The sequence below is a fragment of the Ixodes scapularis genome, unplaced genomic scaffold (genome assembly GCF_016920785.2).
Source record: "Ixodes scapularis isolate PalLabHiFi unplaced genomic scaffold, ASM1692078v2 PGA_scaffold1__304_contigs__length_218370807, whole genome shotgun sequence".
NCBI classification, from domain to species: domain Eukaryota; kingdom Metazoa; phylum Arthropoda; class Arachnida; order Ixodida; family Ixodidae; genus Ixodes; species Ixodes scapularis.
Window position 1 is genome coordinate 784030 of NW_024609846.1, and position 19537 is coordinate 803566.

Genomic DNA, 19537 nt, shown 5'->3' on the forward strand with positions numbered 1-19537 from the left:
AAATTTGATGACGTAACGTGGGGATCGCAGTACACCCAACTAACGATATTTGAATGCGGTTCATAGATGGGACCCGAGCATTGCGTGGGAACTCGATTTGGGCTCGTGATAATTACTAGCTCGAGAAGCATTCGGGTAGTGGCCCGTGTCCAATCGCTGGAACGACGACAACCGCCGAGCCATAACAATGTCTGGAACTCAGCGCGTGTCCTGCGCTTTGCCAACCCCAGCGCGTGGCTGTGATCAACAGTGGCGGCATATAATCGGCTCCAGATCACGTGGCCGCTTGTTCTGGCTGCGAGTTGAGGGGGTGAACGTTGCTCGTTTTTCTTTGATTTTTTTCTGGAACTTCTATTGCGTGGGGTGAAAAACGTCTGTCTGGTGTGATTAGCGATCCCGCGACCAGCCAAAGAGGACGAGAAAGAAGAAGACGAGGTGGGGGCATGCGAGGAGCGCGAGAGGGGATTCGGGCGGTTGACAAAGGACGGTGCAGACGCGACCAGGCCGGACCTCCGTCGGCGTGACCAGACGTCAAGAGGCCCGACCCACAACCCACTTCTCACGCAGTCCGGGCGCCAACCTTCCGGAGGTAGACAAGACTGCATGCGTGGCGCAGTTGAACACCCGCTGCCACTCCGTGCCACAGACGTTCTGAGCCTGACTCAAGCCTTCGGCCGACGCCCAACTGCCTCGTCGCTACGTCCTTCGGCCCAGACCTTGGCGGACACCTGGTCATAGGCTGCCACCGGCGTACGGGGCCTGATTCAAGCCTTCGGCCATCGGTCAACTGCCTCTTCACTACGTCCGGACCTCGGCCCTGACGTCGTAGACCCCTGATCATCGGCTACCACGGGTGCTACGCCGCAAGGACTGAAAGGTCGTGAGCGAGGGACTTTTTAGGGGACACTCAAACCTTAACATTTGTTGAAGTGCTGCTTGGGAGTGTGCTTTATTAAGACTAATGTGGGTTTGAAAGCGGTGATCTTTGACCTTTGTATCTTTTCGTAGATGCCATCAGTGCGAAGCTAACAATTGAAGAATCGGCAGCTTAAAAATGGTGCTGAAGTCGCTGCCAGGGTCTTGCGACAGGGGAGGCTGCAGAAAGAGGCGTTCGGAAGCCGTAATGGCTCCCCAGCCCCAGGATTCGCCCCAGGACCTTCCCCAGGACCAAGCATAGGCTCCCCGCTGAGCTTCCTCCCTAGCCCCTTTCAGTAAAAGTTCCGAAAAAATATTAATTGATCTTGAATTAGTCATTTGCTCGCCAGATAAAATAGTGCACAGACAAAGCATAGGAGGACCTTGCCATTTGTGCCCAGAATGTTTTTCTTGCAGTGGGCTGCTAATAAGAAACAGGCCAGGGGTTCTTAAAACCCAATGTTCGAATAACCAGGATTTAAACACATTGCCATCATTGCATAGCCAGCATTAAAGATATGGCATTAACACTGGGACATGCCAATGAATCAGCTTGACTGCCGATAACGGCCTATTCAATGATTGAACTTGTATAGCAATGATGGCATAGCCATTGAATTAGTGTGAAAGCCAAAATTGTCATTGCCAATGACATAGTGTGGATGCCAACGATGGCTGAAATATTGGTTTAACGATGGCCTTAAAAAGGTGCCAATGATGGCTGGATCATTGGTTGAACGATGGCCCAACGTTGGCGCCAATGACGGCTGGAAGGTTGGTTGAACGATGGCCCAGCGTTAGTGGCAAATATGGCTGGAACATTGGTTGAACGATGGCCCAACGTTGGTGCCAATGGCTGGGCCAACATTGGAAGAAGTTGCGCTCGGCCAGAATACCAATGTTGGACCAACCTCCGGAGCCAGCGTTTGCCATTGTTGGCCCAATGTAGGTCCAACATTGGTGTGCTGCCTGGGTCAGTTTTGGGAAGCCGCGTATTAGTTATAGTCGGTGACAGGTGGTAGAAGCTCCTCCCATCTCTTTTCATATTTGTAGATCGAAAGATCAGGAGGAGTCGACCTCCTCCCCAGCGTTTATTTTTAACCTGTCACCGAACACGGTTTTTTTCTGCGTGGACGTTCAAACTTGCTACAGCTTGCAATGCATACAGCGTTCTAATTCAGTTGCTAACCTGCTCTGCGTGTGAAAAGAATCGTTCCCCCGGGAGGCAAAGCTAGAGATTGTTCTCAGCGTGCGCGATCAGCACATTAAAAGAACTAAGCCAATTATATATAACATTGGTAAGCCACTGGCTAAGACAGGCCAATGTTGCCCAGCCTAAGTCAGTCGATTATCAATGTCGGTAATTGATTGGCTTAAGCTGGCCAACATTGGCCTGCCTTAGCCAATCGATTACCAACAATGGCAACTCATTGGCTAACATAAACCAATGTTGGCCAGCCTAAGCCAATTGATTACCAATGTTCGTAACCAATTGGCTAAGACAGGCCAATGTTGGCCAACCTAAGCCAACCAATTGCCAACGTTGCTAAGCCGTTGGCTGAGGTTGGCCAATCGATTGTCAACGTTGGTAAGCCATTGGCTGAGGTAGGACAATGTTGGCCAGCCTAAGCCAATCGAATACCAACGTTGGTGAGCCGTTGGTCAAGTCAGGCCAACGTTGGCCAGTATATTCCAGTATACCACCAATATTGGCTCTACGATGGCCACATTGGCCCAATATTGGACCATTGTTTGCCAACTACCTGCCAATGTTGGCCCGACGTCGTGTGCTGTATGGGTCATACCAGTACCGGGTATATCTCAACGCCGATCGTGTCTGTTTAGCGCAGCAGGGACTATTGTTAACCATCAAAGGTGTTCGCTAATGTCGGTGAATATCAACGGACCTCTTTGCCTCTGTGGCTGAAGTAATAACTTTTTAAAAGTCCCGACTGTTCTCAACTACACATCGAGGTTCATTTAAATCCGAAATCGTGCATTGCGCCGTTTTTTCACTCATTGAGCAAAGGCAAAAAAATGTAGTTTCGACTTTTTTTAATCTGTATCCATATGAAGGAGCGAAACCAATTACTCGATTAATTATTTGACTAAAGGGCGCCGATTGATTGCGTCAATACTTTTAATCGACGCACAGGCCTAGTTCGGAGTTTGCGTAAATAAGATTGACTGATTGATTGAACATTGTTTTATTATTAAAAAAAACAAGTAAAGCGCGTACGACTCTCTAATCAATTGTCCACTGACATCGGAAAGAGGAGGAGGTGGGGGATGGGATGTGGATAGGTAGGGGGGTACCAGAAATGTCTCTAATCAAATGCAGTGCTGGATGTTTGCTGTCACGACAAAGTCAAGAAGCGAGTCCATATGGCTTTGCGGTGCTGCGGTGCGCCCGCAAGGCATGGTGGTGGAAAGATAACGTCAGGGAATGCTAGTGCGCGTGCTCAGAAACAGGCATGTATGTACGCACACGAACAAACTAACAAACGGGTCATTTATTCGTTGGCAACAAAGAAAAGATCATCGATTGCACTAGCAAACGAAGCAGCAGAGACAATAGCTGCCACGCTGTGGGGCAACGCATTCCACTCGCACACGGTTCGAGGAGAAAATGAATATTTAAAAACATCTTTGAATAGAATTGTACACGAAAACTCATCTCGGCCCAGCGCTCTTATGTATATGACATGGTGGCTCCTTTTGACAGATCCGAGATGTTACCTTGCGTAATTCATGGTCCTTCTGTAGGTCGTTTCTTGTTTGTGTGCAAGGCTCCGCCTGCATTCACTCTTCACCTGTGACAGGCTATCAGTCAGAATGAAACGACTTTTAGAAAACTATCGCTCTCCGACAGCTTTTTAAGCTTTTATTTTTGCATTATCAGTTAAACGTTATGAACAAGCCTGAGCACTACCAAGCGCAGTTTTCCATCGACACACTTGATGCTGTTCCGCAGTGCCACACCGAGCCGGCGCCGCGGTCCCTGGAATTTTCGTGTTCTTTGCCAATTAACTCGACTTCTCGCAATGGCTTCACGAAGAGGACAAAGTAGACAACAATGAAGCAGACGACCGAGCGATCCTAAAGCGATAAGAACAATGCGAACGCTTTTCTGCGCTTGTTGACAACAAACGCTTTTCTGCGCTTGTTGACAACAAACGCTTTTCTGCACTTGTTGACAAACTAAGGCATCACAAACAACACAATCATGAATGCAGGAAATCCCAAGCTAATACCGCGGCATCCCAAACGATGATGTAAGCGCACCGCAGCCTATGTAGCCAGGAAGCCGGAGAGCGATGACTACAAGTTGCATGGCGGCGGCACCACTTCCGGAATCCGCGCGCCTGCGCAGTTCGCTTACTGACATCGGTCTAATAACATACTGCCTCTTAAATTTACACTGACTGCCCCAAAAAGATATTTAGGCAGTTTGATACTTTAGACTCACGTTACGGATGAAAAAAACAGAAAGCGGGATGGCCAAAAAAATACGCTTTTCGTATAAGGCTCGTCAAATTATGAGGCTCTGGAGAAATGCACCACTCTGCGATAAGTCCTTATTTCGAACTCTTTTTGTTCGCCTTCCGCCCATTGAAAAGCATGCGGGAAGGGCCTTAGAACGAACCAGGTGTCGTTGCGCCGCGGCGTTTTCCCACACGTCTGCTTTGCTCGCCGTCGCCATGGCAACGAACGCCGATTGAATAGAAGCACGCACGGTACCGCCGCGTGAAGCCAGCAACAGCTCACGCCATCTTACGAACGGCGTCACGTGTGCGGCTGGTCTAGACGGGGACGTCACACGTGGCTATGACGTGATGACCTATTGACCCGTTAAAATTTGCAGAAAAAAAATCCACTAAATTTGGCGGAAAAGTTTCCCGTCAAATTTAGGGTGTGAATAGGGTCATAACGTAACGACCACGAACCGTGACGTCACACGTTGGTGCACGCGTCGCCTTATGGGATTTTTTCGTTCCCCCGACGCCGGATATTCGGGGACACGAAAGCGCTGTCGCTTTCAAAGGAATTCACGTGACGAAACAATTGCTTCGAGTTAGCACCGATTCCGGAATGAGATTTCACCTTGAGGTATAGGCCAGAATATCTATAATATGCTTCACAGTTGCTCAAATACAACATAACAAAAACAATGTTGCCTGAAATATGGGACACGAAAATTGATTTTAAGATATTACCTAGCAACAGACTCTTCATTACGAGAATGATATGAACGCCAGTATTCGATTGAACGTCTCTTTGCAAGCTAAAAACAAAATGCTTTATTACTTGTTAGCACCGTACGACCCCTGAAGGCAGTGCATTAAAACACTAATAAAATGGCCGAAAATAGTCTTATAATCACAGCAGAAATGCGATTTTGAGTTGTCACTTATTGAAACCTAACAATAACATTAATCGTCTCATTCAGTCTTTTTTCTCGAATGTTAGAAGCTTTGAATTTAAAGCAGCGTAATATTTTGTTCTAATAGAGCTGTCATTTTGTCGCAAAATGGGAATACTCGTAAAAATACTTACCCCTTCGACTTTCGGGTCAAACATGAGAGATGCATTTCGTCTGTTCCCGCTCTCGAAGTAGCGAGGAAACTGGCAGTAGTTGTCCCGACATCCTCGACACGGGGCCCTGATCTTAAGGTTTTTCCCACATTTCTCGTAGGGCGCGGGCTTGGGCTTTTTTTAAATAAAAAAAATACATTTTATGGTACAATAATTTACAGTAAATGAAAAATTACAACGCAGCATTTTACTTTACAGCGTATCTAAAAGTACATATCTCTCACTAACAATTTAGAGACAAAACAACCGTCATATAATGTATCTTGTTGAGGTAAAGAAATGAAGGTTGTGCTTGACGTTATCTAAGCGGTAGCTCAATCTTTCTGCATGTTTCACACTAAGAAAAGATATTCGGAACATTGTTTTTGTTATTCATACAATTGGTACGATGATATGATTGCGCTCGAAGTTACCTTTAGTTTGCTCTAATTTGCAATGTAATTTAATTAAATTTTTGTAGTTTTCAGAGAAGTAATTAGTAATGTAATTTAATTACTTTTTGAAAGTAATTTTGCCATCTCTGTCCTTATCTGACACCGCATCAAGAACTTTAGTTTTTGCGCGAACCCCCTGGCCCGCGCGTCGTGGAACACTCTATATATTGTCGCAAAACGCGGCAGACAAGACGTTTTAAAGCGGAGCTCTTAAGGCTCCGTTATACTCCAACGTAACGCGCGCGCAGGCGAACGCTGGCCGAAGCCGGCTACGTCACGTCAGTCACGCCGCGCGCGTCAAAATTCGCCCTCTTTATACTCCGGCGGCCCTGGCGACTCCCGCGGCGCGCGTCGGTGAGCCGCCGGCGCGGCGCATGCGCAGAGTCTGACTGCGAAGGCACGTTTCCTGCGAGAGGGCGCCACTTCCGGTTCCTTTTCGTTTCAAATAGCCCAAATAGCGGACGAAAATTCTTGGGCTTCTCGAGCGCCACGCTCGAGCGATGGCGTGGACGTACCTTGCACGACGAAAATTCGCGCACTGTTGGTGCACCGCCTGCGCCGCAAGCGTAGGCGGTCAATGTACATACGGTACATCTTTGACAAGCGCACGGTCTGCGGTACTCAAGCTTCCTCGAGTCGTAGACACACGGATGAGGACGAATTCCCTCGATCAGCTTCTTGACGACCGAGTCCGACTCTTCAAACATGGCGCACCACGGAGCGGTGCAGCTGGTGCTCCCGTCGTCTGCTTCCCGCGCGAGGGCTGCCGGAGTCAGCGCGTGATGCATCCTGGTCCGGCGCGGCCGGCGCGAAATACGGCATGCTCCATTTTGGCGTCGAGGCGGTCAGACGGCGTCGAACGCCGAAGGTCGCGTCGGTTACGACACGACGCCGGAGTATAGAGCGTCGGGTTTTCGCCGACGTGACGTCGCTGTGACGCGCTCGCCGACGCGTTACGTCGGAGTATAACAGAGCCTTTAGGCGCCCGTTTCCGGCGTGAGCGGCGTCGGCATCGCCGTCGTCGTAATTGCGCGGTACACTATGGGTAAATTTCCCCGCTGAATTTAGCAGAAATTTTCCCCACTAAATTTAGCGGAAAATTTTTCTTGCTAAATTTAGCGGAAAAATGTCGCCGCTAAATCTAGCGAAAAAATGTCCCCCCCCTAAATCTAGCGGAAAAACCACCCCGCTAAATTTAGTGGAAAGAATTCCCCGCTGAAATTAGTGCAAAATATTTCCCCCCCCCCCCCCCCCCCAAATTTAGTGGAAAAAACTTCCACGCTAGACCTAGCGGAAAGATTTCTCCGCTAAATCTAGCAGAAAATTTTCCCAGCTAAATCTCGCGCAAAGATTTCCCGCTAAATTTAGCGAAAACTTTTTCTCTAAATGGCAAGCAGGAGAGGAGGAGGGGCACAGCCTCCTCTCCGTACCTCACCTTCCCACTCCTTAAGAGCTGCGCTCTAATTCAGCATTACAGGGAGCTGTAAACGGCTTTCATTTTATTATTGGAAAATTTTAAAAGGTCTGACCATTTTATGGATCCGGTGCTCACCGCACTCTACGCGGATCAATTGAAATCAGATTTATTTTAATTTCAAAAACCGTAAAGGCCAAAGGGCAGTACATAGGGGGTGTTTCTGTAGAATCAGTTCTCATAAAAGCTTTCAAAAACGCAGAATGAACCATTATGGAAGATATTAAAAAAAGTCAGATAAAATGAGGGTTACTTCGACACATTCAGTGGTACAAGAAATTAAACTCAAAATTACAAACGACTAAAACAAGAAACAACAAAAAAGAACGCCGTTTACAACTTCCAGTAACGCCGAACTAGAGCGCAGCTCTTGAGGAGGAGGAGGGGAAGGTGCATAGAGGAGGCTATGCCTCTCCTCCTCTACTGCTCGGCTCCGATTCAGGGAAAAAGTTTCCGCTAATTTTAACGGAAAAATGTTTTTGCTAGATTTCGCGGGGAAAGTTTCCCGCTATAGACGCTTTACACACGCACCAAATTACAGCCGCCATTGATGACCTTCAGCTGTCTTTCCCAGATGCCAAGCAACTAAAGCGGGCGTTGACGAGCCTCTACAAAGGTCAGTGCTGTGGAGGAGGACGCAGCAGAACCTAAAAGGGCAATAACCTGCCCTGCTGTAGTCACAGTCAAGTGAAGTAATTGTAATAAAAGGTAACAAAAACTGAAGGTCACTTATGGCGGCACCCACGCTCAGCTGCTGCAAAGCGTCTATATTTAAGGGGCAAACTTTTTTCGCTAGATTTCGCGGGGAAATATTTCTGCTGAATTTAGCGGGGAAATTTTTACGCTCAATCTAGTTGGGAAATTCTTGCCCAGATTTAGCGGGAAATTTTTGTGCTAAATCTAGCGGGGAAATTTTTCCGTTAAATCTACCGGGAAAATTTTTCCGCTAAATCCAGCGGAGGAATTTTTCCTGCTAGATTTAGCGGGGAAATTTTTCGGCTAGATTGAGCGGGGAAATTTTTCGGCTAGATTTAGCGGGAAAAGTTTTACGCGAGGTTTAGCGGGAAATTCTTTTTTTGTTAAATCTAGCGGAAATATTTTCCGCTAGATTTAGCGCTAAAACTTTTCTGCTAAATTTAACGGGAAAATTTACCCTTAATGCACTGCGCTGTTAAGCCGACGCCGAAGGCGACGCCGACGCCGCTCAAGCCGGAAACAGGCGCCTAAGGCCTGGTTCACAGCTACAGGTAATCCGCTGCCGCCGAAGCGGAATCGGCCGCGGCAGTGCACAGTGGACGCTACGCCCGGCGGCCGAATTCTCACAGGTTCAGCCGCCGATTCGCAAGTGTGAACCAGGCCAAAGACAACGGTTAAACCAGCTGAACTACGAAAATTTGGAGAAAGGAGTGAAGACAAGCGATCGCTAGTTTACTCCTTTCTCCCTATTTTCGTAGTTCAGCTGGTTTAACCGTTGTAATATGTACCACCAACTGGCTCAGCTTCTACCCCCAGGCCTTGAGCTGAGCTCTAAAAATAAAGACGGATTCAAAAACAAAATCGCAAAAAGTACACAAAAAAATTAAAAACGAGGCAAGAGGGGAAGGGGGCTACATATCAGTCTCAGCACCGAGGGTGGAGAAGACAGCAGGCTGGAAAGCAGAATATTATGTTAAAGTGACTACACACTAAATAATAGACCTTTCAAGGAGGTAAATAATGTACTAAATTATTGCCTTCAGCATTTTCGTTATTGTTTTGATGCACCGTTGCCTTTCTTTGCATGAAAATCTGCTATAAAGCGGTGATCTAAAAATAGTAGCATATCTGCGTTCCGACATTAATTTCTTGTTGCATGTACCCTCAACTCAAGAGTCCAGAAGATGACAATTGCCATTCCCCCGGAGTACCTAGGTGACGACGCAGGTCTTCTTTTTATCGGCATGCGGTACTGGAACAATTACAGCCGAGTGAGCGAGCTTTCAAAAATTGTGGAAGTCAGAGTTGAAAAATCTGTAAAGTCCCATACTTCAACTTCCACAAGCATTACACCCGAAACAAGCAGAGCAAGCTGGACTGGAACCTCAGGAACAGCCACAAGCGCCCCAGAAGTTTTGCAGACAGTGCGGAGTGTGACGATTCCGCCTAAACAGTCATGTGCGGGAGCATCCATTCTGCTGGGTTCTGCTCTACTTATATTTTTTTTCACAGTCATGTGTGCAGCCCATGTAATAGTAAGTCGGCGGAACGATGGCGCTGAGCATCGCGAAGAGGCTACTCCTTCAGGAACTGGTTTCGTTTCTAGCTGATACGATATGTGTGGTAATAAAATACAAAATAGACAACAAACCTTCTGAGCTTTCAGCATTGGTTTTCTGAACATAGATTCAACCCTACAATATCGAATCTTTTTGACACAAACCCCTCAAATGTAAGAGCGCACTTGTTAGTTTTATTCATTATGATGAACAAGCCGATTTGGTGGACCTCGCGTTTTACGTTGAATGCGTGTATTTCACATTTTAATATTTCATTATAGTAGACATTTCCGATGAAACCAACGTTCACGACCTTGCCGGTTCGTACTGGTCCCAGCCTGGCACGAGTATGCTCGCACAGACCGCCACTGATTCAGGAACTTTTTTTTGTCACGGTGAAATTGTGAAATTGCGAAGATAAAAGGGCACTACTTTTTTCAGTCTTGCCTCTGCAAAGCTGGATGACGTGATTGTGAAATCGAAACCACCCGACTGACGACAGTCGAGCGCGGCTCACGAATGAACTGGACACGAGAACTGGGTGAGCACTCGACTTCAGCTCGTATCAATGAATGCCTCGGCGGACAGTCGGGTAGTGCCACAGCGGCACGTGTCCAGCCACTGCGGTGATGAGAGGAGCCCAACTCTAACAATGTCCGAGCTCAGCACGCCTTCTCTACGATGTCAACCCCAGCTAACCTTGAACGCATAGGAAAGGCACCAGGCCATGTGGCTGCTTCTTCTGGCTCCGAGTTGAGGGGATGAACGATGTTCGTATTTTTCGAATTTTATTGGCGACTGTCATTGCCTAGAAAGAACAACTAAGGCAAGTTTATTCAGTTATTAACGTTAGGGAGTGATTCAAGTAGTATTTAGCGAAAGTAGAAAGATCGTTTCAAGGCTCCTTTAGGGCGCGCCTTAGATGACCACTTCGAAGCGAGGAACTCCCGATAATTCACCGGTTCTTTTCGTGCAGGTAAGATATGGAACTTGGCCAATCGGCAGGCAATATGACGAAAAATAATTTTAAATAATAATTTAAGATATATTTGTTTAAAGGCTGGTCGATATTATGGTACACTTTTCCTTTCTAATAGGTTTGATATAAGATATATCGAAATTTATATTAGCATTTGATAAGTGGTTGCAGTAATGTATCATGGGATGAGAGGTTCCAAATATGTCGCAAAAATATGAAAGGTACAATGTCGCTTTTCCTCGGCTTTATTACGTGCGAATAAAATAATTCAGTTTGCAAGGACGAAATTCAGTAAGTGCCGTACATTAAAAGATGTAATATGTGATTTACGTGTTTATTTAAACCAAAGAAAAAAATATGTACGTACTATCGCGACACATCGAAAGAGGAATAAAAGTATGCATGGCTATTGATCAATGTTGCTCAAACTGGACACGAGGAAGTGAAGCGTGTGCATGCACAGCAAGGCAAGGGATGCTAGGGCCCTTCTCCTACTCTAAAATGCCTCAAACAGAAAGGTGTTCAAGGCGTCGCGCGGGGCGAGATGTCCCGTGACGCTCTCGGCTTCTAGCATAGGCTGCGGTTAATCCTTAGGTGAAACGGAGTATAGCTTGGGGTCTTTAGGTGCACCACGCAGTAGTGGTTCTACGAACGCACGCCCATGCTAGTCTTCCGTACAGTGCGGTGCCATTCAGCAGTCATGCTGCACTGACCGGCAAGATACTGCGACATGTTGGCTATCTGCATGGAGGGCTGCCAAACATTATGCTGTCCAAATGATCCACAGAACCCTTCCGCCCAGTTGAGCTCACGCTGCGTAAAGAGTAACGCGCTGTTTCCATACAAGCCCTCACGAGGTGTGGGAAAAGGCGCAGCTTCCGCACGAGGTGTGGGCACTGCACGTGCGCACAGAGCGCGTCAAGTGGACCGTCTGCGCGTGCGCAAAGCCGATAGCAGCACCACCGCAGGGGCAGGACGTTAGCGCCGCGTAGGGTGCCTCAATGTCCTTCTGTTTAGGGTGATGCCACCCTTTGTTGTACCCGATGCCGACAGCACGCGCTCACGGGAAAAATACAAAGAAATCGACGAAAACAAAATGTCGCCATAGCACAGTCAGCGCCACAAGCGCGTGCAGGGACACGCTCTTTCACGCGCTTCTGAACAAAAAATAAAAATAAAAGTGTGAGACAAAATGGCGAGATGCCACCACCCTAAGCAAAGCGCACATGAAGGCACCCTAGCGCCGCGTGTTGGTCTAGACGTGCCCCGTAATTCCGTCACCGATTGACTGTTCGTTCATTTCTAAATCCGAGAATTCGAGTCACGGCAATGTATGCCAAGGTGACCGGAAACCGCCCAAGAGACGTTGTGCGCTGCCAACGTCTCTTCGACGGTTTCCGGTCACCTCAGCATACATTGCCGTGACTGCAGATGCCAGCCTGAGTTCCAACAGTGCGAGGTCGTTAAACGTCACCGGGACCAGCTGACACGCGAGATTCTGGAGGCTCAAGAAATAGAAAGATTGGGTGTCATGTGTGTCAGCAGTCCTTCCGTTGCTTTATTAAGGAAGGAGATTACTTTTCTGGCCACTTGATTAGCATGGTTTTAGCGCGTGCCCTCTGTACGTTTTTTTAGAGGTGACACTTCGTTTATTGTGCGTTTCTTTTCGGTGTTTTTTAGGCTGATTTTCTTCTTTTTGTTCTCCACTGTGCGTATATATCGCACCATTGCGTTCAATAAAAAAATAGTTGCGAACCAGCGCTCTGTCTGTGCCCTTCTTTACCCTGCCTGTCGTTTTTTTGCGCTGTTTCAACCTTTTAAGTATGTCGTTCCAACTCGCCCCTATCCGTGTATCGGCAACAAGCGATTTCTTCAAAGAAGCGCAAGAAGTTTTTTGTGATGCGTTTAGTTTTCGGTTCTACAAATGACGGCTTGTGCTACATCGTGTTGAATCTTCACGGACACCTTCCTTCTCGTGTTTTTGTTTGAGTGGTTGTCATGCCCGTGTCAACCTGTATCTCGAATTGCACCTTTCAGGTCCGGTATCGTCAACGTAAGTGCACTGCAACCTACTTCGCGACAATTGATCGTTTTCCTACAGGTACTCTTTCAGATTACCTCTAGAATTTGGCCGTGTCTATCTCCTGGCAGCCGGGAGAATACTTTCTCCGAAATTCTACCAGCATTCACCTGCCATTGGCCGTCTGAAATCATGTCACAACTGCAGGTAGAATACTGATATTTTTATGCTCCCTGCGTTTGGTGATAACACGTTCCACGGCCACCTTCTGGTGGATACACGTTTCACGGACGTACGCTTCGTCGACATTAGGAAGTTTTCGTAGACCGCGTTTTTCCCTCCGCTAAGCTTTCCGCAACGAACAATCCGCTAACGCGCCTGCGCGCCGATGGCCTTCACTGTAGAGTTCCGGGCAGCGTAGCGTGTTGCGGAGGGCATAGCGGGACGGCGAAAACGATCTACGAAAACTCCCTATTAGCGTTTCATCAACGTTCAATACGCGAATGTCGATAATCCTACTTTCCATGGGAATTGGGTTGACCGAAATCAGAAGTGGCATAAAGCGCAGCTCATGTAAAAATTAATGAAATTTGGTACATGGTCAATATTTAATTGGTACATTTCTTATACAAGTAAGAAGTCACTTTTGGTAGATATTTGTAGAAAACAGCAATATATATAGAGGTTGCCTTATTTGATTGGGAAATATCTGGCTTTATATGGGAGGCAGATATACCCCTATCTGGCAGAGTCAGATATGAATATTTAAGAAATTTGGCTTATCTGGCCAGATATGCCTTATATAAACTGATGTGAATTATATGGCCTGTTTCGCCGAAAGTTTTATATAACCATATTTTTGTTATATAAGTCCAGATATGCCATTTTTGTAAGGAATGGATCGCAGAAATTTCAAACTCATCGAGAACGTGACGCTATCAATTCGGATAGACCGCGAAAGTTTAAAAACTTGACGTTAAATATATAAAAACATAATTGAGAAAAACGAAATTTCTCGACGCACCGACGTCCTTTTAAGCCTAATATCGTCGAAAAAGAACTCGACACTGTGGATGACCAATATCTGTGGAAAACAGTCGTGAGAAGGGGAGAGGACATTGTTTTTTTTTTTTTTTTAATGAAATAAATGCGACAGCGCCCACAGTGTCATTTCTTGTTTCGAATAAATTAGCGTTATGGGTTCACCCGGGATAATAGAGAAGTTTCGTTTTATATATTGTATCTTGATCCAAATAACGTTATGCCCTCAAGCTTTCGCGGTCCGTCCCAACCACTAGCGTCACATTTTCACGGAGTATAAACTTTCTGCGATGCATAGTTGATTTACCCGGGCAGAATAGCACAGTTCTTTCTTCTCAGGAACTCCCGGTACATCTAGCTCAACAACAATGCGATAGCGTCGGTGCGAACAGGTTTTGCTTAGGTTGGACGGCTGTCTATGTCGCAGCCTCGGGCTTCTCTTTTTGAAATTAGGAGGGGTGGCTGGCGCCATATGTTGTTGTCGACTGGCCAAGCGCAATTTGAGAGAGCCTTTTCGATTGTCTCGGAAAATCAGGACCAAGGCGAGACAGGACGAGACAGATCAGTTTCCAAAGTCGGCTACCGTACACCAGATCGGAACACGTGGAGCAAAGCCTCGCGTTGCAGAGCCCAGGGATCCTGGGCTCAATCCCCACCCCTCCCCGCTTCGATCTGGACGAGTATCGTACCGGCGTGCGGTCGTGTTTCCCAGCTGCTTGGTGCATATTAAGAGGTTAGCGGCTGTACTGCACGGGGAAAGGTTCTCATCTACAGCTGAGGAACCAGACGCCCATTGGGATGACTAAATTCCTGCAGTAAAAACATACACCCAACAGAATTATTATGGGGTTGAACGATGCTCACATTTCTTGAATTTTTTTGGCGGCTGCATTGCCTAGAAACAGAAGCTACGGCAAGTTTATTCAATACGAAGAAAACAAAACGTAAAAAAACAGGAGACAGATATGTATTGTTCCGAGGTCTGCAGACGGTTGCAAGTACAGCTCCTGGACGCGTCCATCTTGCTGCTCGTGTAGGTAGATTGTCCGATAGTCAAGCATTACTGAACTCTGGGTGCGCCCCAACAATGGTTGACTATCAGGTACGCCTTAGCAATGCTTTGTTTGCATACTGTCTACTGACATCAGCCGCAAGATTGCGGAGCCCAGAGGCCGTACTTGCAAATATCAATATAGGGTCGGTTGGGTTGTCTTTTTTTTTTTGGGGGGGGGGGGGAGGGGGGGGAGCTGAAATTTTCCCAGGCTACGCCACTGAATTCTCGCCGGCTTTACTTTGTGCGATAAAGCAAGAACAGACTAGACAACGGCCGCGCAAGTGAGGTTTGCTCGCTCTTTGTGCTTGTTAGTCTCACCAGCAATCAGCTGTATCGCTGGCGATCGCTTAGCGTGTCCCGCCGATATTGATTTTGAGGACAGTGACCAACGCGAACTTCTTTTTCGCTATTTGTTATATGATCACCGTGTGTATCCGACAGGCTGTAGCAAGTCAACAACGAAGTTTATTCGGTAAGCAATTAGTAATATAGGCCGACGCTGCCAGTACAGATACTAGGCACGTGGCTCATGTTAATCTCTTAGGAAAAATGACAATGCGGTTTACATTCAACGTAGACGTGACTTGCACGATACATTTTCCTCTGTCTACGAATGCGATTAAGAGTTCCAATTATAAATACGCTGGAGTTGTGCCAAGTTGTGATCGTACTGCAGCCGCTCTGGTTTTCGGGTTTGCCGTGTGGATCGCCTCGGAGCCGCAGGTGTTAGACGCTTGTCAGCCGGCGGCGTTGGTGGGTTTGTGGCAGGAGAGTGGTGTTGCCGCAGCTACTGCCTCGGAAGGACTGTCACTATCCGAGTTATTGATTTCGGCAGCCTCTTCACTAAAGGGCTCGCCTGTTGCAAAAAGATGTCGTCGGTTGCGTCGAAGAACTCGGTTGCCCTCGGTAACAACCCGATACGATCTTGGTGCCTCTGAACACAAAACAGGAGCTCACTGCAGGCCCCACACTTTGTCTCTCACCCTCACGACCTCCCCTTTCTTGAGTTCGATCAGACTCCTTCCTCGCGTTGCCAGTTGCTCGTGCTCAAAAACACACCTGCGTAATTGTTGGTTGAAGTCAGGAAGTCGGCCGCGAAACCTTCTGCCTTGTAGCAGCTCTCCCGGCGATCGACCATCTTCTAGTGGTGTGGACCGGTAGCTAAGCAGTCCAAGCCAGAAGACCTCGTGGGCCTCTTCAGTCTTCTTCAGGATTCGCTTGACATTCTGCACCCCTTTTACGGCGAGTCCGTTTGATTGGGGAAACTGTGGGCTCGACGTCACATGTTTGAAATCGTATCTGGAAGCAAAAACGGCAAAGTCATGAGATGAAAACTGCGGACCGTTGTCGGGCTGCACACTTCCATCGGGATTCTGTATCTTGAGAAGATAGCGCTCAACTTTGAAATAACGGCGCGTGCCGCGGTGTCCCCTAGTTTTTCCACCTCCGGAAACTTAGAAAGCGCATCCATACACACAGGTACGAACTCCCCCATGCTGAAAGAGGTCAATCCCAACTCTGTACCATCGGTGATCTGGCGTTGACTTTTCTATAAGAGGCTCGCTCGGTTGTCAGTACGCATACTTTCGGCACACGGCGCAGCCTTGCAGCAAAGTTTCAATGTCCGAGTTAAGCCCAGGCCAGAACACCGAGCGTCGGGCACTTGTTAAGGCCCAAATGTCCTTCATGGATTCGTTTAAGAATTCCCGGCCTCATGGACTTTGGGATCACCACTCTGCTCACCTTCAATACAGTTCCTTGAACAAGTGATAACACGGAAACTAGTGGTTTCAGTTGGCCTTCCACATCACCGCTGCCGTTCATGTAGCGTATGATTGACTGCAAGTCCGGGTTTTTTGCGGTCGCTTCAGCCAGGCGATTCAAGGTTTTTTCACTTACCAAGCCCGCGACCACGATCAGGGCGTGAACTTCCACATCTTCGGTCGAGCCGGCGGTACCTCCGGTCTTCACTGGTGATGACCTTGACAGCATGTCGGTGAGGAGCATGTCGGTGAGGAGATTTACTGGTACGAATTGAAGGGCGTAATCGTGCCTAAGTAAACGCAGGAAAAAATGCTGAAGTCGCGAAAGCATGTCACCAATTCCTTTCGAAGCAATCGCTATCAGTGGCCGGTGGTCTGTTTCGATTAGTATGTTACGATCATACACAAAGTCGTGAAATTTCTCGCAGCCAAAAGTGATACCCATCGCTTCCTTTTCAATCTGCGAATATCTTTGTTCTGGGCCTGTCATAACCCGTGATCCGTAAGCTACAGGCCGCCAGCTGTCGCCGTGACGCTGTATTAGTGCGGCTCCCAGCCCATTTCTTGACGCGTCAAAAGAGATTTTTGTTTCTCGGGCTGAATCAAATATAGCCAGCAAAGGCGCACTATTAAGCATTACGCAGATTTCCTTCCTTTCCTTGGCGTGGTTGTCCGTCCAATCGAAGACTGTGTCTTTTTGAATGAGACCACGCAAAAGTTTTGTTCTTGCCGCTAAATTCGGTAAGTATTTTCCAAAGTAATTGGCTACTCCAAGCATTCTATGCACGGCCCCCTTGTCCCTGGGCACGACATTTCGCCTAGCGACGTGACTAACGCGGAGCTCGGCCTTATCCCTTCCTGGCTTATGACGTCACCCAAGTAGTCGATCTCCGTTAGCCCAAACTTGCACTTGTCGGCAGTGAAGGTCAAGCCAGCCCGCCTGGCCAACTGCAATGCGTTTCGGAGGCGCGCATCGTGTTCCTCTTGCGTTGCTCCCCAGATCAAAATATCGTCAATGTACACACGTACTCCCGGGGCCGAGTCAAAGATCTCGCTTACAGTTTTCTGAAAAACCTCAGGTGCCGATGCTATCCCGAAGGGAAGCCTCAATAACGGGTAACGCCCGAAAGGCGTGCGGAGCGTGCAAATGGTCGAAGTGGCCTCATCTAAGGAAATTTGTTGGAGCCCAGAGTACGCGTCGAGACGGGAAAAGGGTCTGGCCCCCACTAGTTCGGCCTCAATGTCCTCGCGCTTAGCCATCGGGCAGTGTTCGCGCTTTAGACAATCGTTAATACGTCTGGGGCCAATGCGAACGCGGAGTTTGCCGTCTTTTTTTTCGTACGAGGACGAGGGGACTCACCCAGTCCGTTGGCTTGTTGGCCTTTTGTATGCTGCCTCCCCGTTCCATGCGCTCCAGCTCTTCTCGAAGGGGCTCTCGGAGTGCCAGGGCCACCCATCGTGCCGGCTGGACCACCGGTGTCGCGTCCTTTCGCAGGATCATCTGGTACTGTCGTGTCACGCAGCCTGTGCCTTCGAACAATGAGTGAAATTCCTTTACAATTCTGTTCGTGCCACTGCTGTTCGCAGAATCCACAGAGCGAGACACAAGTCCGTGCGCCTCGCTTGCAAGCAGTCCGAGTATTGCCTGGTTGCCTTTCTTGACAATGAAGTAAGTCGATGTCTCCCGAGTGACTGTTCGCAAATACTAGTAGGCTCGCTACGCCGATGTGCTTGATGACGTCTCCGTTGTGTGCTCGAAGCACGGAGCTGCTTGGCGTCAAGCTTGCCTTGTCCATGCAATTTCGATAGACAGAGTTGGGCAGCAAGTTAGCTTGAGAGCCCATGTCCACCTTCAAGAAGACTGTCTGGTCAGCCACCCTTGCGTTGATGATCCAATCTGCCTGGCTCCTGACGCTACAAATCTTCACGTCGAGAATCTCAAAGCTGTCGTGGTCATTGAGAATTTCTCCAACACGGGGGTCTCTCTTGCAGCACGCCGCAAAGTGATTAGTGCCTCTGCACATAAAACACGATTTTCCAAATGCCGGACATCTCCCACGCTCATGCTGGCGGTTGCATTTGCCACACTTGTATGGCTGCCTCTTTTTCACGGGCGCCACGAGCTTTTCCCCCTGCGCAAACACCTCGCTCTGCAGAGCCGATACTTCCGCTGCTTTGCAGATCTGTTCGGCCCTGAGCAGCGTGAGGTCCTTTTCCTTGAGCATTTTTTCCCGGAACTTCGGATTATTTGTTCCGAACACAACCTGATCCCTGATAACCGAGTCGGTTAACTGCGCAAAGTTGCAGCAGCCTGCTTGTTTCCGCAAGTCACGCAAGAAATGTTCGAAGGGCTCTGCCTCCACTCGCATTCGTGTCCGGAATATGTACCTTTCATAGACCTCATTCTGCTGTTCGCGACAGTACTCCTCAAACTTGGTCGCCACCGTTCCGTAGTCATCCTGGACTTCATCCTCGGCGAAACGAAAATTTTTGAATATTTCCAAGACGTTGTCCCCAGCAGCACTCAGCAGCAGCGCGGTCTTGACGTCTTCAGACCTTGGTTCTTTTGGTAAAGCCGTTGCCTTCAGGAACAGCTCGAACATTTGTCGAAACAGCTCCCAGTTTTTTGGAACGTTCCCGGATAGAAGCAGCGGCTCCGGTGGCTTGAGGAGTTCCATTGGGTTGAAAAGTACTGCGTTCCGCTCTTTTCTTCGAGCTATCACCGACGTGGACGGCATCCCACTTCTGACACTATGTATCAGATAGGCTGTAGCAAGTCAACAACGACGTCTATTCGGTAAGCAGTTTGTAATATAGGCCGACGCGGCCAGTGCAGGTACTAGGCACGTGGCTCATGTTAATCTCTTAGGAAAGATGACAATGCGGTTTACATTCAACGTAGACTTGACTTGCACGATACAACTGTGGTACGAATAGAGGCTCGTACACCCATTTGCTTCGACCGCGGTGCGCAACGTTGTGTCGTGCAGCACAGCGCCTCCCCGA

The 19537-nt window shown here is 48.1% G+C and overlaps 1 protein-coding gene across 1 annotated transcript; it reads right to left on the reverse strand.

Annotated features, from left to right (window-relative positions):
• Positions 1 to 18534: 18534 nt before the first annotated feature.
• On the reverse strand, positions 18535 to 19269 carry LOC121835994 (the record flags this gene model as incomplete). Its single annotated transcript, XM_042290591.1, has 1 exon — positions 18535 to 19269. A coding segment is annotated over exon 1 (735 nt), but the record flags the coding sequence as incomplete, so codon positions are not given.
• Positions 19270 to 19537: the final 268 nt, after the last annotated feature.